The sequence below is a fragment of the Juglans microcarpa x Juglans regia genome, chromosome 6S (genome assembly GCF_004785595.1).
Source record: "Juglans microcarpa x Juglans regia isolate MS1-56 chromosome 6S, Jm3101_v1.0, whole genome shotgun sequence".
NCBI classification, from domain to species: Eukaryota; Viridiplantae; Streptophyta; class Magnoliopsida; order Fagales; family Juglandaceae; genus Juglans; species Juglans microcarpa x Juglans regia.
The window spans coordinates 19,641,048-19,663,986 of NC_054605.1; the positions used below are offsets into that span (position 1 = coordinate 19,641,048).

At 36.6% G+C, this 22,939-nt stretch overlaps 4 protein-coding genes across 5 annotated transcripts; 1 reads left to right on the plus strand and 3 right to left on the minus strand.

Moving 5' to 3' along the window:
• Positions 1-4,910: 4,910 nt before the first annotated feature.
• Positions 4,911-7,476, minus strand: LOC121236740 (protein Jade-1). Its single transcript, XM_041133173.1, has 2 exons — positions 5,973-7,476; positions 4,911-5,878 (listed from the first exon to the last, which is right to left on the minus strand). The coding sequence occupies exons 1-2, from the start codon at positions 6,981-6,983 to the stop codon at positions 5,828-5,830; spliced, it is 1,062 nt and encodes a 353-aa protein (XP_040989107.1). The 5' UTR covers positions 6,984-7,476; the 3' UTR covers positions 4,911-5,827.
• Positions 7,477-7,841: 365 nt separating this feature from the next.
• Positions 7,842-11,961, minus strand: LOC121236742 (probable sodium/metabolite cotransporter BASS1, chloroplastic). Its single transcript, XM_041133176.1, is given in 9 exon segments — positions 7,842-8,067; positions 8,309-8,596; positions 8,675-8,758; positions 9,043-9,097; positions 9,195-9,228; positions 9,329-9,422; positions 11,184-11,365; positions 11,368-11,422; positions 11,425-11,961. Coding segments are annotated over 9 exon segments (1,296 nt in total). The 5' UTR covers positions 11,779-11,961; the 3' UTR covers positions 7,842-7,917.
• Positions 11,962-12,691: 730 nt separating this feature from the next.
• LOC121236741 (protein FLX-like 1) lies at positions 12,692-16,332 on the minus strand. Of its 2 annotated transcripts, none has more exons than XM_041133175.1 (6): positions 16,192-16,332; positions 15,061-15,683; positions 14,781-14,944; positions 14,374-14,450; positions 14,095-14,218; positions 12,692-13,136 (listed from the first exon to the last, which is right to left on the minus strand). In XM_041133175.1, exons 2-5 carry the CDS (start codon positions 15,660-15,662, stop codon positions 14,132-14,134), a joined length of 930 nt encoding a protein of 309 aa, XP_040989109.1. In that variant the 5' UTR covers positions 15,663-15,683; positions 16,192-16,332; the 3' UTR covers positions 12,692-13,136; positions 14,095-14,131. The 2 variants fall into 2 exon arrangements, with proteins under 2 accessions (XP_040989109.1, XP_040989108.1); XM_041133174.1 differs by having other exon boundaries at positions 14,374-14,456.
• Positions 16,333-21,424: 5,092 nt separating this feature from the next.
• LOC121236745 lies at positions 21,425-22,727 on the plus strand. Its single transcript, XM_041133179.1, has 2 exons — positions 21,425-22,109; positions 22,505-22,727. The coding sequence occupies exons 1-2, from the start codon at positions 21,525-21,527 to the stop codon at positions 22,550-22,552; spliced, it is 633 nt and encodes a 210-aa protein (XP_040989113.1). The 5' UTR covers positions 21,425-21,524; the 3' UTR covers positions 22,553-22,727.
• The last annotated feature ends 212 nt before the right edge of the window (positions 22,728-22,939 follow it).

Sequence of the window (22,939 nt, forward strand, 5' to 3'; positions counted from 1 at the left end):
TAGGTATGTAACCAGTCTGGTTTTAGAGAAATTTTAGAATCAAATTAGTATATACAAGTTTTAGAATTTAAGAACTGATACGGATTGATTCATCACCAAAACTAAAACTTTTATTTTTTTCGATTTCGGTTCGGTCCGGTTCGGTTTTCCGGTTTACCATTTATACGTGTGACACTATATATGTTTAATATTATAATTTTTTTTATACTAAACTTAATTGTGAGAATTTAGTATTTATTATTAACAATTACTAATTCTTTAATGTTCAATTATAGTAGTATAATATAAGTAGTGTCTAACTTATTAGTGAGATTAATAAACTTGAATAATAAGATTAGAATTTCATGTTATATTAATTAGAAATGTAGCATATAATAATATAAAAATGATATATAATATAAAAAATTAAAAATATATATGTACCTGTTCGGTCCGGTTTAAACCAGTTTTTAAAATATGAAAATTGGTACTGGACTGGTGTAGAACATATTTTTATTTTTAAGAACCGGTATCACACCGAACCGAACCTACCGGTTCGATCTGATCTAGTCCGATTCAACTTATTTTCTGATTTTTTCTTACACTCCTACTTGTGAGGTGGTCTAGTCACCCTTGGTGTGGGGTGGCGAGATCCACCTCGTCATGCCACCTAAGGGGTAGTGGACACCACCTCTAGAGTGGCCGAACTAGTGGTGGAGTTAGTTTTTTTTAAAAAAAATAAAAAAATCTACTTATCATCCATACATCTGACACTCATTTTTATTTGTTACCTTTTTATTTTTTTCCTTAACAGGTGTGCGATGTAAGAATGATGAATAGAAAAATTATATTTTTTTAAAATTATTATTGTTATTTTTAATTGGAAAAGTAATCTAATATGATTTATTTATTTTTCAAATTTGGAGGCTGCAAAATGCTCTCACTTGCAAATAGAAGAAAGAGGCCACTTTCTCATAGCAGATTTGGAACATCAAAGAAAGATGAGAGGAACAACAATTTCGCCGTCTAACCCATTGGCACCTCCAAAACAAACAAACAGAACAATCAACTAAACCCACTTGTCCAAGTCAACAAGAAGCAAAACCCTTCAATCGGAAGACGCCCTCGTCTCTCTTTTTCCTTAATAAATCCTTCCAAGACACAACAATCTCCACCTCTCGAACCCTACTCTGATCTCTCTCTCTCTCTCTCTCTCTCTCTCTCTGACACACGCTTCTGCTGTGTCTCAAAACCCATGTCACTTCACTTCACTCCGATCCTTTTCCTTTCACTCTACTCAGACTATATATCTCCCTTAAATTCCCAAAGGCCCCCCTTAATCAATCTTCCCTGATCCAAGCTGAATGTTCTTCTTCCTCATGAAACAAAGCTATGAACTTTATTATATCGTCCCTTTTTATCCTTCTAGTCTCCCTCCCGCATTCCAGCTTCGCTTTGACAAAACTTGAAGGTACGTAATCTCTCTCTCTCTCTCTCTCTCTCTCTCTCTATCTCTCTCTCGTATCTGTCTCTTTTATTTTCCACTGATTGCTTGATTTCTAAAATCATTTTTAGATGCTGGAGTCAACAAAATGAGAGAATTTTCAAGAAATGCTAAGGACATGGTCAGCATGTAACGCCCTTTACAGTTCTTTCATACCTATTCATTGTCTGCAATATCAATGTCTGATCTCTTATGCTCTTCCTTTTCATTTCAGTCTTTTGATGGAGGAGATCAAGTCCAAAGAAAAGTTTTGCATGAAGTACATTCAGGAACCAATCCCATTGGTAATTCCATTCCGCAGCAAAGGATACCCAAGTTAAGAAGGAGTAGTCCTTAAAATTCTGTCTCTTCACTAGTTCTGCTATACAAAGTTTTTTTTTAGCTGGGATATGATTATTATACGATTACAAATGATCTGCAGTTGACTTTTCAGTAATTAAAAGGCTTTAATTTGTCAATGTGAACTCCATGATTAGGATGGAGAAAGTTTGATATAAATGAAACTATAAGGATTTTTTTTGTTTGTTTGTCTGAGATCATATGAAGATATTGGTATTCATGTGAGGGAATATTTCCTCAAACTATTCACAACAATGCTGAAATAAATCTCATTGCTCCACATAATTTTATGCAGTTCCTATGTATCGATCCCTCCCTATACACCAGTCCATTTCCTTCTCAGATTCAACAAACTATAGAACAGAAATAATAAAAATTGGGGATAGAGACTATATGTTGTGGAACATCATAGGACGCATCATGTACAGCTCGATAATCTTTCCAGTACTTCAGCAAGTTTTCGTTCACACATTACACTTGAAAATGCTTTTACAAGTAGTACTTCTGGAAAGTTAGAAAGCAACTATTTATTAAAACGCCTCTTTTCATACTTCTTCCTAAAGCAATTACTGCAAATGCCACTTGGAGCTAATGTTTTTGCCTCCTAAGGTAAAAAAAAAGAGAAAAATGCTTGTTGCAAGCGCCAAACGGCGTGTAAACGAGACTGATGTGGAAACCACTCATCTCAAATCTCTCGAATTCAAAATATAATCAGACTGTGAGAGAGAGTTGAGGAGAGAGAGACGACCCAATGAGCGAGAGATAGAGAGAGTTGATGAGAGAGAGAGAGAAAGAGCGCTGATGAGAGAGATGATGAGAGAGAACATGTGCGTTTAGAGAAAGAAAAATAATAATAATAATATGTATTTGACGTAACATGGACGACTGCATACCGATTATATCTAACTATTGTATATAGAATAACTGAAAAAATGGTGGAGTTTAGAATAATAAGGTCATGGAGTTGTACATAGCAATCATTATTAGTGCAACGTATGTAGTAAATAATTTTTAATAATGATTAGATATAAAATGAGTTGTAAAACAATTATAAATATTATTGTCAGGCGGCGGAGGTCATATTTGCATGTCCATTATGATCAATGATTAAATTTATCATATCTTAGTTGAATGGAATGGATATGAGATATAGAGAGCTTGCAATTTGTTTTGAACAAATATCATTTTATAAATTGACATGATTTAATTATTTTTATTGTAAAATAAATTTAACATATAATATGTCATATTAATTTATAAATTTATTTTTATGAGGTGATTTATAGGTGTAGCACTTGAAAAAAGAGAATCAAGGCTAGTGAAGTGGAAGACACGTTCTAAACAGAGTCAAAAAGAAAGAAAAACTTGTTCATGGTGAAGCAAAAGAGTTAAAATGAAAAAGTCGAAAAGATAGGAAGAAAGCAAGATTTACTTAATGCATGTGATATTAATTGAGATCTTTCCACAAACATGAGATGAAATGACATCTGATATAATAAACAATATTTCTGATCCAATAACATCCCACGATTGGGAACGCATTAGGGAAAAAAGAGCATATATTTCAAAAGCCATAGATTGTTGTAAAGTTCATAGAAAAGTAGATTTAGATGTTATTGATGTTGTCTTTTGGGGGGGGGGGGGGGGGGGGGGGAAATAGTCTTTAGATATGATTTAAAGATGCTACGAAATTTGTGCTAATGGAAAACATAGTCGAAAGAAGGTGATTCGTGAATATTGATTTATCGAAAAACTTGAATATTGACATAAACGTACGGCAGTTGAGATTTTCTTTGATTTTCTTGACCATACCACATTCGTGTATTTTCTTATGTAAAATGAAAGCTTACCTTATTACAGAAAATGTTGTGGTAAAGTAATTTTATTTAAAAGTTTTAACTATACATCATCCACGTGATATAATTTATTTTAAAAATAAATATTATAAATTGAATTATAAATGATAAAGATTTTCAAATAGTAATACTTTATTTAGTAACATCAAATGCCACTACTGATCAGGTTGCGCTCAAATGGCCCATCACATACTTACAGCTTATGTCTAAAATAACATGTTTAGCACAATGCTAAACTCACCAATAAAATCTCCCTTGTGGATGATGTAAGTATTTTTAAATGATATTGTGATTTTTTTAAAATACTTTTATATGAGCGGAATCAAATAGCTTTAAGTTAATGTGGCAGTACCAGTGGTACTGTACCACGTCATTATGTTGGAATTCGTCTGGATATCATTTTGTACCTTATCACACTCATACCGCCACACATTTCATGCCAGAGGGACAACGGAAATTAGAACATTTTATTTCTCTTTGAAAAAAATAACTTTCAAAGAACTTGACAAAACACATGCCTAAACCTGAGCTTTATTTCTAGTTGGGAGGATCTATAGCGGGATTGATGTAGTATTCTACACCACGTTCAAGAGGACGTCCTGCAGCACTGGAGTGCGAGAGGAATCAGATTGGGCTACTGCTGATATGACCATCACCAGCCACATGTAGCCAATGCTGCCAACCAATCCCATCGACCTCATTTCGAGTAGTCTCCGACAACAAAAGTAGATTTGCTAGTTAAGGAAAAATGTATGGGATTCTATAACCTGTGTTTGTAACTCGTGTATGTATTTGTATATATAGGATTTGGTGGGGGCTGGATTGAGATGAGTCGTGGAAGGGCGATGGATGGAAAAAGTCCAAGAGTCTTATCCTAAGAAGAATTACGTGCCTTACGGGTGGTATTAATAAGATTAAAACGGTGAGCCAAGAGTTCTGGCAACCATCACGTTGGAGATAGTCGTTTATGTACAACACAGTTCTCGGGTAGCAAAATTGTATTTGCAGATGACGATGACGACGATGACGACACACTATTAGAAGTTGAAGCCATAAAAAAAGGTGCAGAATATGTCAAAACCTAGCCATACACAGCTTCGGGGCTTCAAATAAATGCAGCTGGGCCACTTATTTTGAAGTATGGAATTGAGTTCAAGTTACCGATCCACACATAGGCGTCAAAGACACTACAAATTTACATCTATTAACTAGTCTCAGACGGAAAAGATCACTTCACATAAAAAAGATAAAAACAACTAAATTCTCAATCTAATTTGTAAAGGATTCCTTCACATGCATCTATCTCTTTTGCCCACTAAGATTCTCAAACATGGTTGGAGATATGGACTTAAATAAAAGATCAAAATCTGAAAGCGGGGAGAGTTGTTTGGGTCTTCTGCATTAACGAGTTCAAACTGGGCAACCAGCGCCTAATTATCGGCCATGAATTTAGATTTCACAACGATTGCACTGAAGATATGTAGCCAAAAGTCACAATATAGTAGGTCTGACTTGGTGTTGGTTGTAGACACTGATTTAGGACAAGTAATCAGACAAGCATCAAATCAGTGTACACGAAAGCAAATACAAGAATTTCAGATTTCAGTCGAAGAATGCAAATGATTGTACAACTTACCAAAAGAAATACAAGGAAATGATAATGAAAAAAGGCTTTCATATATACAAATTATTTAGGATAAGCAACTATAATTCGAGTCAGTTTGCTGCCATCGAACATCTCTAGCTAGGAAACAGTAAATGAACAAGATAGATCAACACCATCCATAATTATATAGGCAGCAAATAAAATTATTCCTAGTTTAGATCATATCTCCTCATCCGGTGGTCTGTCTTTTTTAACCACCAATGTCAACCTTTTCAACAAGTCACCTTTAAAGCAAGATCGAACCCGAGTTTCTTGGACTAGTGAAAATTCAGTAACGGTTATTTGATCAACTTTTTCACTGGATTCACCATTTAATTAAGAATGGTCATAAAAAAATTATCATAATGAAATGCGCACCAGGATAATTAACTGGAAGTTACGGGAATCTATCATTGCCACCGAAAGCAAAAACTCATTTCCAAGTACCAATCAGCAGATCTAACTATATGTTACCACAAGAAACAGGGAAGCTCCTCAATTAAACTACTTGTGCTCCTCTCTGGCTACAATCTTGAATTTCCCAGTTTGTTGTTGCTGCAAACAGAAGAAATACGCAATCAAATACTTCATCGTTCAATCGCGCTATCAACACATCAAATCTCCTAATCGAAAATCAAATAAAACTGACCTTTCTCCATAACTCAGTGTGGTTTTTGCAAAACCCAGCCACAATAGCACCCCTCTTCCTCCCTTCCCTGTACTCAATACAAAGATCCTCCTTCAATCCGCAAGTGACATGAAAGGCTAAAGGGCAGCTGGGCTCAGAGCACTGAACAGCACATCCACTTGTACTCATGCAAAGATAACACTTATCCTCCCATCTCTTCTTAGGAACCTTGGAGCAATCAATCTCCTCCCGACCTTCAGCGTCCCGGAAGAACGCTTCCGGAACCAGCAGCGCGCACACAATATGAGCCCAGCGGCCGTCTACTGTGGGCTTCGATGCACCTCCGTTGGTTGGACATAGGCAGCAAGAAGAAGACTTTTCATATTTCTCGGTTTCAGAGGAAGAGATTAGACATTGGGCGCAAAACCAATCGCCTTCGGGAATGCTCTTCACAAGGGGATTGCCATAGCAGGAGGCGTGCACCATTAGATCACAGCCATCACAGAGCACAATTGGGTCTGAGGGGTCCCCATCTGTGCTTTGGCAGATAGCACATATAATACCATCGTCGTCATCGTCACCACCACAACCATCATTAACAGCATCGACAGCAGCAGCAGCATCCTCGTTTTCCTTTTGGCTAGTGTTTGGAAGAGATTGATCTGTTACATTTACGAGTGGGGTTCCTTCTTTCTTTACTTCTTCCGCCTCTTCCTCGAAAGCCAGACCTTGCTTGTATTCGACATTGAGGTCGAAAGGCGGCGAGAAGGGCTTGTCGGGAATGAAATCTGGTTGAAGCGCCCATACCCTTTTCTTGGCAGGCAAGGAATAGGTGGATGGAGAGTTGGTGGCAGCAACGTGCTCAGCGAAAAAAAGAGGTGAATCCCGAGACTCCTTTCTTTTCTTGGCAGGAAGTAGTGAAGCGAACACGGCGGTGTCTCCTTGTTGAAGTTGATGTTGTCGTCCTTCTTCTTGTAGTTGCATGAGCCTGAATCTCTTAAGAGGAGGCAAGCCTTGGAATTTGGATTCCATGTGGTCTCTGGGATTTGTTTGTTGACAAAGAAGAGTTGCTGATTTCTCTATCTGGTTTGGCTTTGTTTGGCGTGTAGAGATATTGAAACGAAACGAAATTAATCGAAGAAAGAGAGGTGAGTTCGTTGTGTTGGGGAGGGGTGGGAAGAGAACCACCCGGCGGGAACAAGAAAATTAAACCTTGAGAAATCCCAAATTTCTTCGAGTTTTAAAATTGGCGTCTTGCGTGTTTCAGATCTTCACTATAATTTTGGCGGGAAGGTCCTTCTTTCAGATATCTTTTTGGTATTTTTGCGGCAACACCCGCGCTGCCCGGTTCTGTTCAATTTTGAACGAATACTCTCAGGAATCGGATCCTTCCAATTATTCTGGGCATGTCCGTCGCCGTCTAACTCATTGGATTTGGGCTTTGTTGAGTGGTGTGGCTTGAGGGGAAAAAAAAGAACTACATTATGATTCAAATCAAGCCGAGTGTTTTGAGTTGGCCAGATATCGAAACTATTTCAGTTTTCAACACTTTTTTTCTATTCACTAAAGGAACTAATTTAATTTGCCGATTCCAATCAATCAAACTCGATCTAGCATATTCAAAATTATTTCTTTTTTTGGCCTTTTTATCTTTTTGTTTGGTAAAAATACAAGAAAATTGAAAAAAAAATAATTAAAAGATAGAATTATTCATTTTATTTAGTTGAAGAGAATAAATTCGACAGACAATAAATACTACCATTATGATGACTTCGTAATACAAGGGTATTTCTATTCTTCTTAAACAAAAATATTCGAGGCAAACTACAAGGAGAGAACAATACAGTAGGACCAAGAATACAGTTGGAATTGAAAAAAATAAAGTACAGTAGGACCAAGAACGAACCCATGTCATTTTTTTTATCCAACGCTTGGAGCGCAATATTTTTTTTTTTTTCATGAAAATTCAATCCTGCATCTGGGTGGGCATGCGTCTCCAAATCCCTGCCAGGACACTACCAAATATCGAGTGACAGACACTGGAGACTGCACATGGTACTGCGGTCAATGGATTTCCAAAGTGCTGAGTAGCAAGAACTACTCCCACAACCGAGTTCTGAAACACAAGAGGCAGACAAGAAACACTGAGATTTTTTAAGATTAAAAATAAAAAAGCACATGCTCATCCCAAGTTTCAACAATGGCCACAAAACAACTAGAATATATGTATGATTCTATCCTTTACCATTGAGAATGAAACAAATAGATGAATGATCAGGAGTCTTTGCTTGGAATTTTGTCAACAATGACTGGAAGAAGCAGAGGAGCTTCAGTCCTACAGTATATGAATTGCTTACCTGCATGCCGACCTCAATAGAGACTGTCCTTGACGAAGAAACATCAAGCCCAAGCATTCTAGAAAGTATGTAACCAAAGAAAAATCCAGATGCGTGAAGAAGAGATGCAGCGAGGACCACTTGCTGACGAGACATAAGTATTGCAGAAGCACTCTGTGCAATTGCATTTCCACAGAGAATAGCTACAGTTGCCACGGCAATGGATGGCATCAGGGGGGAAACAAATTTAACCAGGCCTTGGAAATACTGATTTAAAAATGCACCAGCCAATACGGGAAGAAGCACTACCTGCATTCATGGCACTAAAGTAATATCACCGACAAGAACAATGATAACTTGGGATAGCATTAATGCAGGAAAGCTCACCTGAAGTGTTGAGACTAGTAGTCCAGCTGCATCTACCGCGACATATTGCCCCGCAAGTTTGGAAGTAAGAAAAGGAGTCATGAACTGCAACATGGAAGGGGAAAAGGACCAGTAATTTGCCTTTTAAAAGGAAACTGGTATTAAGGAGGTGCCGGGTGTGAATTAAATTGACTATTTACCAAAAGTTATATTGCTTTACTTCAAATTTCCAACTCAACCTTTTGACTTACTGAAATATGATATGGCTAACTTCAATAAAGCTTACAATTTTAATATAGTGGTTGTACAATGAGGGATTCAAATTGTGCCATCCACAAATTACCTTAAAGAAAGAACATAGGTTAAGACAGCAATGCTAATTTACTAACCACGGCTGCTAAAGTGCTAGCTGTTGTCATCAACACTGAAAGCGCCACATTTCCACTGGTAGGGGGAAAAAAAAAAGCTCAAATGATTTTGGGGGAAAAGGAAAAAAATAGAGCGGAAAAAACAAAGTAAGGTCTTTGAAGAATTCACAAACCGTGCAATAAAGGTGACAATGTTACTTGCTGTTCCTGCAAAGTGCAAACCAGAAAAGAAAAATAAAGTACTATACGAAGGGGAATGAGGATTGAAGTGAAAGGAACATGTGAACAGATTAGCATACATACATACCACCAGGGCAGCAACCAACCAGTATTAATCCAGCTGCATAATAGGACGGCAAATTTAAAAGCTTGCTCACAAGGAACCCCGATAGTGGCATCATCTGCAAAAAGTTAACCATCGTGCTTCCTTTTACAATCATAGGAATAAAGTGAAATAAACATAATCCCAACACCGAATTTAACTTTATATAGCATAATCTTACTAGCGGGTTCTGGTTTGGTCTTCACCGAAAAAAACTAGAGTACTTCTGGTTTGGATATAGAAGTAGCCATGGCCATGCTTGGTTTTACTCTTCAAATTTTTGCAAAACTTTTTTACCAAAATTTTGGGAATTATCTAGTAGTTTGGAATCTGGATGGCCAGTATGCATCTCAAAGATTTCACATCACAAAATAAAATAAACTTTTTTATTTTGTGTGTTTTTCTTTTCATGCATTTTTTAAATCACTTTAATCATTTGAAAAAAAAAATCAGTTAAAAAATATTTACTTTTACTATTAAGTAAAAAAAGAAAAAAGAAAAGAGTTGAATTGGTAGAATTTGTCTGGAGTGGTTTAGGGCTGAGCAAAAATCTGAAAATCTGACTCTGCCTCCGATTTCGCACCGACTCCGATAAGTCGGAGTGGGAGTCAGATTTTTTTAACAAAAAAAGTTGGAGTCGGAGGTGGTGATGTACCGACTCCAACTCTAATATTATACATATTTTATAAAAATATATGTATTTTTTTTATATATTAATCATATATTTTTTATATAACTATAACTTATATAGTTAATTAAATTCAATAATATACTAGTATGAGCAAATTATTTAATTGCTTATACTGTAATATAAATAGACTAAATTTATTAATAATAGTTTAGTATATTTAAACACCATACTATTAACTATGTATGTTTACCATTTTTCATTAACTATTACTACTATGTAACACTAATGTATAATAACATTTAATACCAATGTATTGTGTATAAACACAAATATATAAATTTATAATAACATATACTACTAATATATAATAACTAAAGTATCATAACATGTACTAGTAATGTATAATAATCAATATATAATAACATGTAATACTTATGTATAAACATTAACATATAATAACATGTATAATAACAATAATTTGTACAATAATTTATTTTTTCAATTTTGGTTATGTTTTAATAAAATTGAAGTAGAAAAAATATTTTTAAAAAAAACTAAAATCTGAAAGTCCAAATCCGATTAGTGAGAGCTTAAGACTGTCAAATTGAAATTTCAAATAAGTTAAGAAAAAAAGTCCAATAAAAAACCCCAAACTCGACTCCGCTCCAGAGGCTATACGAATCGGAATCGGAGCCGGAGGTATGGCACTCTATCTCCGACATTGCTCAGCCCTAAGTGGCTTAAGCATTTTCCAAAAATGAAAGTCTTCGGCAGATACAGATGAGGTAAAAGATACAGTACCAGTTCATAAAGACATTTCGCTAAGGCTCACAGGTCTATCGAAAGAGTAACACTTTAAAGTTAGACTAACATTGGGCATAAGGGTTAGCGACAGCTTCCTGACCTCCAATACTTGCATTCTCATAGCTTGATCACGCAGGCTCTCTTTTGCATACGGCGATATCCAGTATTAATATATTTAAGCTTACTGATATTCTCATGAGAATAACTACAGAATTTCATAGATCTTATCTTTCAATCTTCTCTTATCGTCTTTAGAATTAACCCTAAGTTGTTCACACAATTTAAGTCCTTAATCGAGCTTATTTTTAACGCTATCGAAGATGGATTAATGGAATAAACTCATCCAATATTCGGGAAGAAAAAGCGATATAGAGGAAATAAAAAGGAATGAGAGCAGAAACGGACCGAATACTGCAGCAAAAAGCCACATATCAATTCCTTGGGCATAGCCAGAGCACCACGAAGATCGTCGAGGGTAACCGTCATGCCCATACCAAGCATGGTCAAGGTTATGCCAAGAACGGTCTCCTTGGGCCGAACCCAACTGAAAGAGCTCGGCTTGATGAGCCCCAATAGGCATCCTAGAGCGGGAACGCAGTCGATACAGTTTTCCCAAAGAACTCAATCCAATCGCGGAAACTCCGACTCTCCGAGCGCCATTAGTGTTATCGTTGTTCGATGACATGCCGCAACGAATTGGAGGGAGTCGTGAGGCTGAGGCATCGTTGATTTCTGTACGTAGAACGAGAGTGGTGGATGGGGTCCGAGTTGGTTTGTTTAGGGGAGGCGGCGGTCGTCGTTGTGATTGAAAATGGGGTCTTAGATCAAGTTGAATGGAAGAAGAAAAAGAACCTGGCGAAGTGTAAGACTTTGTGGAACGAGGGATGAGCAAGTGTGGTGATTTAGCTCTTCTCGCAGGATAGCTCAAACTGGGCTTTGTGCTTCGTTGAAAATCGAAGCCACTTCTTCCATGATGAGAGTATGAAAGTGAAGGTTGCATTGTCTCTCTCTGTGAGTAGTTTCAACCTGTAGACAGACTGCGTACATTCATGGCTCGAAGCATGTGCAGTGAGCATACACCATTTCCCTGGGTGCTAAAAAAAAAAAATCAGCAATAATTCTCATAATTGGGTGAGCAGTGACGTTTTTTTATTGGTCAGTAATGCTGGACAAAGTAGTTTGTCAATAATATTTGATACATAGGCGGCACATTTTTTGAAAAAAGTAAATTTTATTATTAAAAATTAATTTTTTATATAAATTTTATATTTATTAACTTTTGAAAGCACGGTAAAATTAATTTAATAATTTAATAAAGAAAGCTCGTGCCAAATCACTGCCAATGGCTCATATTTTATTAGAAGAAACCCGTTATTTAATATAAAAATAATAATTAAATCATGCAGCCCTGCTCCAAAGGCAAAACCAAAAAATTCTCTGTATTTTTGCATGCGGACAGCGTTTTGGACCTTTTGGTAGTTTTTTGTTGCAAGGTTAGCAATTGTAGACTTGAACGAGTGAGAGAGAATATCTAGTTAACTAAAATTAATGAATTTAAACCTTATAATATGAACTCCTATTAGACAGTTGCCACTTAAAAATGGAAATATAAGCATCGTATCGTGCTCATCTAGTCACACGGCTAATCCAAGAGAAGCAAAAATCAAGCAAGTATTGGCCTGGACTTTTGGTGAGTGAATGAAACTTAACAGCATAAAACTTAGGGCTACAAGAAACCATGTCTGAGAATCATTTTTGCAGACCATAATACTGATGAATGGATTTCATTTTATGTTCATGTATGCTGTTCATTTAATCAATCACAAGATCCTGTGCTACTTCAGATGGATTTGATCATCTCGAAGCGGCTACACCAATAATGTTGTATAAATAGTGTATACAGCATTTCACACTAAACCAAAAATCCATAGGTCCTGTTCATTTTCTTCATCATCATCATATCAGTATGCACTTGATCACAATCAATTGACACCGGGGGCCTTCACAAGCCAGCCCACAGATGTCCATGTCAAATTAGCTTTCATAAAGGGAGTAAAAATGGAGATGATTTCCCTTGCGCCCAAGGAGAGGCACAACAGGGTGGATCAAAGTTCTATAAAATGTTCCATAAACCAGGAGACCATCACCCCAACCGTGGAGGTGAGGTCATCATCAGAACCCATTGCAGCATATATATCAAAATGATGAATTACGTCTCAGGATTCAAAGTTCGATACACCAGGTGGTCTGATCTAGCCAGGCCATTGATCTCAGTGAAGCAGCCCTATAAATAGGCGAGGGGTCGCACAGGGAATGAAACAGTTCGGGTTTCTAGCTTGTGCCACTTCACAGGATAACCTGAAAATAGAACTCAACCTGTAAGGATGATGATCAGAAGAAATGCATATGAATTGAATCCTAATCCATATAGTAGAAGTTGGTACAAGCATAGAGTAGAGAGAGAGATTGAAGAGGAAACATATTTTCCATAGGTCAGCCTCAAATAGTCCATTAGTAGCTTCTATATTTGCTTTGTGTAGCCAGTGTGGTGAATATAGGTCCATGTGGAGGCGATTAAGGCTAGCTAAAGTTCATATTGGAATGTATTTTTGCAACTTATGCTCACGTAATTTCTTAGATTGATACCCACAATAGTGATTTTACAATTGGTTGAGATGTTTATATCTGCCCATATATTAAATTTTGGGAAGAAAATATGAACAGACTAATAACGACATTTTTCACTTGCACAACTGATTGGTTAATGTCAAAATGCATTGAATAGATGCATTCCCACTTTCTTATATATTCTATTAACTTGTGATGAGGCAAACAACTTCTGTAAACATTAAATAGGAATCAACACTAGACAAACAAAAGTTAAGATGTTTTACATGAGAAACAGATCATCTTAGGAGACGTCCTATAGCACTTGAATATAGAGAACAGTAGGATCAATGGACATCTAATTGTATAATACATGCTCATGGTGTGGGGTTATGGAACTGTATTGACAGATGTGAGATAATAATAAACTACTTTAGATCAAAGGAGGGTGCATTATAGTTAACAAATACAAAATATAACAGGAAAAATCACCTTGAGACACATTAGAGATAGAGGTAGGTTAAAACATTCGCATAAAGATACCAAAAATAACTTACTCTACCATCAAGTTAAGACAATTTGTCAAATTTTTTGGGTACAATTTCGACCAAACAAAAACCCCGAAATATGACCAAATGTCCTAAGAATTATCATGACACAACATATCCATTCCTGACTTAAGTATCTAATGAGTAGTAGGCCAAGATACCAGTTAGAACACAGCTTGGTTTGCTTGTGAGAAAAGCCTATCTGTGTCCATGAGCTCGTTGCATTTCATAGGCACTCCAGGAAGCAGGACCAGGTCCATAATGAGGGAAATTTTCTGCACCCGCCTGTACCGGAAAGTTGCAAGGAAAGAACAACATATGCAATCGTTAGCATGAAGACATATAAACTGAAGCAGGATATTTACGGTTGCTTAAACAAGGGTAATAAAGAAATCCAATACAAAGCAAAACTTGGAAAATTCATAAAACAGAAAACTTACAGGATTCATGCCATAGCCAGCAGGATAAGGATTGCCTGCATAACCTGTTTCAGGATTTCCATAGTTCACATTGTAGCCTGTCCCTACATACAATATGCATGTTCACGTGATAATCAATATCCAAGAAAAATATTATCAGCATCATGTAATTAATTGATCAATTCATTTATGTAAATAAAATGAGAGGAAGAATTCAATAATCAAACCACCCTAGGTGCAGCTAACAAACAACCAATTGGACCCACACTGGCCTAAATTGACCCATTAATCACCTACAAACACAAGCGACTCAATGACTCAGCTTGTTGAAGAAGTGATTTGAGCCCTTTTTTTTTTTTTTTACCAGCATCTTATATGATGTGTTGACTCGTTGGTCACCAGGAAAAAACCTCATAACAGTTGCATACCAGGATTCCCAACAGCAGCAGCAGCACGAGCTCTCTTCTCTGCATTGGCAATCTCCGCACGAAGCTTCTCCAACTCTCGAGCCATTGAGAGCAACTTCTTCTCCATCACTTGCCCATGCTCATAATTATCGGCATATCCTTTCTTCTCATACTCGATGGCCGATCTAAATGCAAACAAAGAATATAGAAATCATCAGAAATGAACAGAATCGTACTCGAAACATAGATTCGATATCACAAGAAAAAATAATAATAATAATAATCTGATGTAAATTACTACTTTGCACGTTGCAGCTCCTGCTTCATAGTCTCAATTTCCGCCCTTAACGCTGGTGCCTGCTGCAAATCTGCCGTAAGTCTAGCCAAATCTTGTGTCATCGCTTGTACCTGACCCGTGAGCTCCTGCCTTGAGCCACTAAGCTCTTTAATATCAGCACGAACTTGAAAAAGCTCGGCACGCATGCTCTCAACCCCACGAAGATCCGCCTCCAAATGAACAGACTTCTCATATAATCCTCTCATCTGACCATCCTTCTCCGCCCGCAAGGAATCTGCCAAGTGACCCATCTTTTGCAACTCATGTTGCGTAGCTTCTAGTTCCTGCTTAAGGGCAACATGGGTCGCAGCTAACCTCTGGTTATCGACTAAGAGCCCCTGAATTTCTTGATACTGAGCATCAAGACCCTCCTGAATTACTGCAGGATGAGGAGGGAGTGATCTGGGACCCATTCCGAAGTGGGATTCTCTCATCTCCTCGAGTAGAGCTGGGTGGGGTATTGGCCCAACCCCTCTGGCAAACGGTACTTCACGGACTGAAGGGGGTAGTCCAGCGTGAGGAGCCCCTTTCATTGGAAGCGGGGGTCCGCGATTTCTTCCAGACATTATTTCTTGCTAGAGATTTGGCTACCCAGAAAAGAAAAGACAACAAATTCAGATTTTGGAAAGCGACATTCTCACTAAACTGAGTTCAATCAATAAAAAATGAACCAAATAAAAATAATCCGGGAAATTGACAAAAATAAATTATAAGTTCAGACCTAAACTTCATTACAACAATTCGACTACAAAATCATTGAAGAATACACAAAATAAAATAAAAATAAAAAATCAGGAAAGCCCAAAGCCTTAACCAACCGTCCGGTTGCCGGGAAAACAGTGGAAACGAAAATAAAAACAGATTTCCCTTTCCGAACAAAGATTTGATTACGTAGACGGCCGGAAAACAAAATAACAAACTGAGTGAGTTCCACTTGTACAAACCACAGGCAAAAGTCAGCATGAACAAAAAAATCTGGAATTCCATTTTCAATTTTTCCAAAGTTTCTAGGCAGAGATGCTACTCCCAACGAATAATTATGAAAAAAGCGGACAAATATCATACAAGAAAAATTTTAGGAGAAAAATTACAGACCCCAGTGAAAGTTTTGAAGTCCAGGTGGATTGAAAGATTCAGAAACAAAGATTTCTCGGGCTGGAGTGAGCTCCAAACCCTAGCCCTGGGTACTTCTCGCCAGGTTTGGGAAATATGGACGATAAAATGTTTTATTATTGTTATTTAATAGTATGGAAAATGATAGTATTCTCATGATTGTCGGTGGATTGTGTATTATTGTTTTATTTTTAATTTTTTTAATAATTAAGATAGTAATTATTAATAAATAAATAATATTATACGCCACATTTTCATTCTATTTTAATCATATTAAATAGTATGTAGTACATTCATCATTATTAGATAATAAAGAATTATGTAATAAATTATTATTTAATTTAATAGTGATAAATGTGTCACAAGTGGGATGAAAATGGAATGGTAATATAATGTATAGAATTTTTCTTAATAAATTGATGTATTTTTATTTTTTAATATTTAAAGATATTTAAGAAATATTTTTTAAAAAATACAATTGCACTAAGTGCACAACCAACAGCACACGTGCGATCAATTTCCATTGAATTATTAATTTTGTTAAGAATTCATTTATTGGATTAAAATTGATCCTATGAGTACAAGTTATCAAATTATGCCAATTATCAATTTTAATAATTTATAGTTTCAGATTCAAAAATGATAAAAATAAGAAAAATATAACTTTCCTATATAGAAAATTCTATTTCTTAATAACAAAAATATTTAATATTTATATTTAATTCATTTAATATTTATTGTAAATTCAAATGATTTATACTATAATATAGAATTTTGATAGAGACATATCTTTTTTTAAAAAAATTTACGGTATCCTAATTTTATTAATAAACCATCACTTGTGGCGGAGAAATACCGTAGTTATAACCTAATACTTAAGGGTTACAAAAAACCAAAACCCCAACATGCAAAAGACACTAAAATTAACCAAAAAAACAAAACAATTACAAAAACAACCTAATAAAAGAAAAGGCTGAAATAAAGATGTGTAACTAATCTGCACTTATTTTCTTCTCAAATATGGCAAACCACCCTTATCAAGTCTTAGGAAACCTCTAGTCATTCGTGGAAGATCCACCATAGAAGAATAAATAACATTACTCCCTTTAGCACCATACTTAGCTAGAAAATCAGCAATCGCATTGCACTCCCTATTGATGTGTCGACATGTGAAACGAATCTGACCAAGAAAGCTCATAATTTATTCCTAATAGTCATTTAGATACCACAAACCACATCTTCGCTTTCCAATCCAGTCAATAATCAATTTTGAGTCCATCTCAATCTCAATAGCATCAAAACCTATACACCTAGCATGCCTTAAGCCATAAAGCAAACTCATAGCCTCAACATGATTATTAGAGCAGCAACTAATAGGAGCATCAAACCCCAAATGCAACTTCCCATCATGATCACAAATTACTCTTCCTACTCTTGATGCACCCGAGTTTCCTAGTGAGCAACTATCTACGTTAAGTTTGCACCAACCAATTTTTGGTTTCTCCCACCTCACAATCTTTTCGCCCCTCATACAAAGCCTTGGGATATGAAGATGTAAAGATTGCAACAACTCCTCATCCTTTTTACTAAAAGTAGTTTGATCTTTAAATTTTAAAACCACCCAAGACAACCAATACTTAATAGAAATTTATACCGTTTCAATAGTCTCAAAGGAGCCCTCCATCCGAACCTTACATCTCATCTACCATAAATACCATGTGATGATAATAGGAAAGATACCAAGAATTTGTCCACTACAAGAAGAACGTTTGGCTCGCCGAAACCAACACTCCATCCGCTCTTTCCAATTTCTACCAATCAAGTTTGGCATGCCTAATTGGAGACAAGCACGACTCCAAATATGTGACGCAAACTCACCCAAAGCAAGCACATGATCCTGATCCTCATAGGCACCCGAAGTACAACAATCACACTTTGAAACCAGAATAATACCAACTCTTTGTAATCGATCATCCACAGGAAGGCAACCATGCCTTGCCTTCCACATCAAAATGAACATTTTTTTGGATTAAAAGGGTGCCAAACCCAATCCATCCATAAAATCATAGGAGAACGAGTACGGAGGCACTCCTAGGCACTTTTAGTGAAAAACAAACCATTCGGCTTAGAGACCCAAATAAAAATATTCTCACCATTTTTTAACTTTTCCAAATTTTAAATCAACATATCTGTTTTTTCCAAACCAACCAATCTTTGAAAAAAATCAATATTCTAACATTCCCCAAATTTACACTCTGCCAATGTTAAAGAAGGAAGATCTGTAATTTGCTGTTGATCACACAAAGGGGCCTCACCAACCCAATGATCCCTCCAAAAAGATAAGTTTCCATTTTTTACCCGCCACAAGGTGTTTTTTTGCACAAATGGGAAACTCTTCATAATCATTCTCCAACACCGAGTTCCTTTACGAGGATCAACAAGCGATATATGTTCCGAACCCATATATTTAGCTAAGAAAAATTGGAACCATAGAGATTTACCTTGGAGAAGATTCCAAGCAAGTTTCATATGGAGAGAACTTTGAACTTCATGAAAGTTCCGAAGACCCATACCCCTTGCAAAACTGGTTTACACTTCACATCTCACGAACACTATTTCCGTTTTGGTATACCTTCCCGAAAGCCCCCAAAAGAAAGTACTTATAAGCCTCTTGATTTTATCCAACACCATGTTTGGCGTGGATAAAATTGATAAGCAATGAATCGGAATACTTTGCAAGACATGTTTAAGTAAAAGGAGGTGGGCACCATTTGAAAGCAATTTAGCTTTCCAACCTTTTAATTTGCTTTGGATTTTATTAACTAAATCATCAAAATGACTCGTCAACAAACACCCAGAACTAATAGGAACTCCCAAATATGTAAAAGGCAATATGCCTTCAGTAAAACCTATTAGACTCAAGGCCATACATCGCCTTGCCAACGTAATTTTATTGGAGAAGATAATCAAAAATTTAGCCTTGTTGACCACCTAACCTGACCAAGCTTCATAGTCATGCAAGACCTGCATAATAGTTCTCATAGAAGCTTTTCTTCCATTAGAGAATATAACAATATCATCCGCATATAGTAAATGAGAAATTACAGGAGAGGCTCTTGGATTAAAAAAATGATGAATTTTCCCTATTGCAACCTGATGTTTGATCAACCGTGAGAGAATCTCTTCCACAATAATAAATAAATAAATAAGGAGAGAGGGGATCCCTTGGCTCAAGCCACAACCACCTTTGAAGAAATATTTTGGAATGCCATTCAGAATAATAGAGAACCACGGGGTTGAGATGCATTGATTAATTAAACTACACACTGCAGGAGAAAACCCAAAGGATTCCAATACATGAAGAAGGAAACCCCAGTCAATGCTATCATAAGCCTTTGCCATATCAATTTTCAGCACTACATTCCCCCCACAGGTTGGCTTATTTAAATTATGGATCAGTTCTTGAGTCAAACTAATATTCTCATAAATACTACGCCCTGAGATAAAAACACCTTGTTCGGGAGAAATGATACGAGCAAACAACGATGAGAAACGATTTACAAGGATTTTTTAACATACCTTATAAATAACCGAGCAAAGGCTAATAGGGTGGAATTTATCAAAGTTTCCCGAATTTTCAACTTTTGGAATAAGCACCAGATAGGAAGCAGTGTAAAATTGAGGAAACACACCACCCTAAAAAATTCAGCCACAGCTTCAATAACATTATTACTAACAATGTGCCAGCAACACCTAAAGAAACCCGAGTTGAACCCATCTAGCCCCAGACAACTATCCAAAGGAATGGACCAAAGTGCATCATAAACCTTTTGAAATGATGGAGTTTTACATAAAGCAATATTATCCTCTTCCGTGATAATGTGATCAACCAAGGCACCTAAATCTAGGTGTGTTGTACGCGGGCGAGCTTCCAAGAAACTATGAAAATAATCAAACGCACCCGCATGGATATGTTCAGGCGAAGTAAGCATGGTTCCATCCCTAAGCGTCATTGTTTTAATTAGAAACCGATTATTTTTACTCATAGCACGAAAAAAACCCGAATTCCCCTCACCCTTTTGCAACCAAGTCTGTTTAGCTTGTTGAGTCAGGCGAGTTTCTTCCCTATCCATCCAAACCGATAACTCCAATTGGGAATCCAATAAATCTGACTCCACATCAACTCAGAAAACATCTTGCAAACTGGTCTCTAAACCCTGAATACGAGCTTCCAATTTTGTAATACGTACCTGTGTCAACCTAAAGACCTGTTTATTCCAAACCTTCAGTGCAATTTTCATCTTTTTAAGCTTACAAGCTAGTTTAAAAAGACATGAACCATTAGTCTCCTCTAACTAAACTTGAGACACTAAGTCCATAAAACCTGCATGCGAGGTCCACATTTGTTGAAATTTAAAGGATGAATAACCATAATTTTCTGCACTTCTCTCCAAATTTATGACCATGGGTGCATGATCTAAGGTAGTACGGGGAAGGTACTAAAAATTTGCATCAAGAAAGCATCCATACCCATTACATTTAACAAAATACGATCAAGCCGAGCCCAACTGCGAGAAAGGTCATGATGTCCATTACACCAAGAGAAAGAATTTCCAGAATGACTCATCTCACAAAAATTATATTGTAAAATTATTTTTATTATAAAATATATTTAACGTATTACATAAAACCATATCAATTTATTCCGTATAATCTTTTTAAATGAATGATATGCATCAGCCACTATTTACTCTCACACCCTACACCTATAGCTTTTTCATAAGGTGTGTGAATATTTTTCTTAGAGTGTGAAGTGTGGGATGGTGAAGAGTGGCTAATAGAAGAATTTTTCATCTTTTTATGGCTATAAGAGTTATCATGTTAATAATAACTACATAACTGATAATCGTTGGCTTCAAAACTGGGTCGAATCATATGCATCATGTTTGCCACAAGTTTGCAGCTTCAAAATTTCAACGCCTATTTGTGAACAGCAAGCGGCTATTTTTGTATAGCAACAAACATGAAACCTTTGATATTTTATATAGATTATAGGAATCCTAATATAATAAATGCTTTTAACTTCGCGATCATATTTCATAGTTTCATTTACAACTACCTTGAGTACCTCGTGAGGAGCTTTTATTAGTTTCCAACGGTTATAAACACTACAGCCCACCACAAAATGTGTAGCCCACGGTGGAGGCCCAACTAGCGGTGCACCTCACGTGAAGTTCACCAATTCTGGCAATTCAACAATCTCATGCATATTTATCTCATCTTTCCAAATATATCGAAGGCCACACTACTTCTGCATGCTCCTCACTTTGCTCCTTACTAGTAGACTTCTAAAGCAAGGCATGGAAGCTTTGTGGAATTTGGAGGACAAACTCAAGCTTTCAACCCAAGAAGCACTTGTTCTATTAGTATGTGCCGCTTTCGCCATTGTTGGTATTTGCGCGGCGACAATACTGAAGAAGAAGAAGAAGATGGGAATGAAAAAGCAACTTCCCGACCATGATGGCATGGTCACCAACTGCAATGAGTTGATGAGAACAAAATGTGCCGAATCCGAGACCAGTTGTGGTTGGTTTTCAATAAAGAGGGTGTTGATGGGGTCGGTGAGGTGGAGTAGAGCAAACAAATGGGAGGAAAAAAGAGTTGGATCAGGTTGGAGAGAGAGGCCAACACCATTGCTTGGAATGATGGAAGGGAGTGAATTTGATGTGGGTTGGCAAAGCCATAACTCGGAGTCACCAGTGTGGCAAAAGCCTATACTTAGGGGGGAGAAGTGTGAGTTGCCGAGGTTCAGTGGGCTTATTCTCTACGATGAACGAGGCAGGCAGCTTAGTGATCAGTCTCATCAAGAAATATCTTGCAAAGAGAACATTCATCCCCAGGTAAACAGAGAGAATAAAAAATAAAAAATAAAACCTTATAGAAGTGCTGCTTAATTGACAACAAATTCTTATATTCCTAGTTATATATCAGATGATAAATGCTACTCATAATCCTCTTCATTATTATTATTTTATTTATTTTCTTATGTGACATTAAATAATAAAAAATAGTTTATTATATTTTAGGTATGGAATAATTATTTAACATTGTTAGTAAAGTGGTTAGGTGATTTCTTTGTTTTGTCTTCTCTTTGTCACTGTCCCTTCCACACTTTGTCCTCCTCCTTTAAAGTGGTCTTATGAATCAAAATGGGGGCAATTGGAAAATCTTATCGTGCTGAGGGAGGACTTGGAGGATTTTTCTTGCTAATTCCCTTGTCTCTGCTTTTGTGTAGGTAAAAACAGCAGCTGTTGTGAGAAATACTCTCAGGGATTTGCTGTGATCTTCTTTTTTGGATTTTTCTTGTTCTTTGTTCGCTATCCCAACGTTGCTCTAAGCAATGCTGTAATACAGCGAGCTGTTTCCAAGATCTTAAGAGAGTGGGATGTTTTGAGATGACTGTTACAATTACATAAAAAAGTAACAGTAAGTTAGAATGATTGTAGAAGTATTTGGCAAGCAGGCAATGTAGATTTTCAGGCCACAACTTGGATTTTCTCATCTCTGACAGATCATTTTTTTCATCCATATAAAAGTGCCAGATGATAGAGCCATTCAAAAAATGGCTTTACAGGTTTTTTCATTTATAGGGAAATTACAAGCAGTGCAATATGAAACTCGCTGATTGATGATCTTATCCTTAGATGCTTCAAAAGAAAAAGAATGAGGA

Coding starts and splice junctions, on each gene's coding strand:
- LOC121236740 (XM_041133173.1), bottom strand. CDS start 6,983: ATGGAATCCAAATTCCAAGGCTTGCCTCCTCTTAAGAGATTCAGGCTC. Junction 5,879..5,972: donor ACACTGAGTTATGGAGAAAG/GTCAGTTTTATT, acceptor TTCTGTTTGCAG/CAACAACAAACTGGGAAATT.
- LOC121236745 (XM_041133179.1), top strand. CDS start 21,525: ATGCTCCTCACTTTGCTCCTTACTAGTAGACTTCTAAAGCAAGGCATG. Junction 22,110..22,504: donor AAGAGAACATTCATCCCCAG/GTAAACAGAGAG, acceptor GCTTTTGTGTAG/GTAAAAACAGCAGCTGTTGT.
- LOC121236741 (XM_041133174.1), bottom strand. CDS start 15,662: ATGTCTGGAAGAAATCGCGGACCCCCGCTTCCAATGAAAGGGGCTCCT. Junction 14,457..14,780: donor TGCTGCTGTTGGGAATCCTG/GTATGCAACTGT, acceptor TATTGTATGTAG/GGACAGGCTACAATGTGAAC. Junction 14,219..14,373: donor CTGGCTATGGCATGAATCCT/GTAAGTTTTCTG, acceptor TTTCCGGTACAG/GCGGGTGCAGAAAATTTCCC.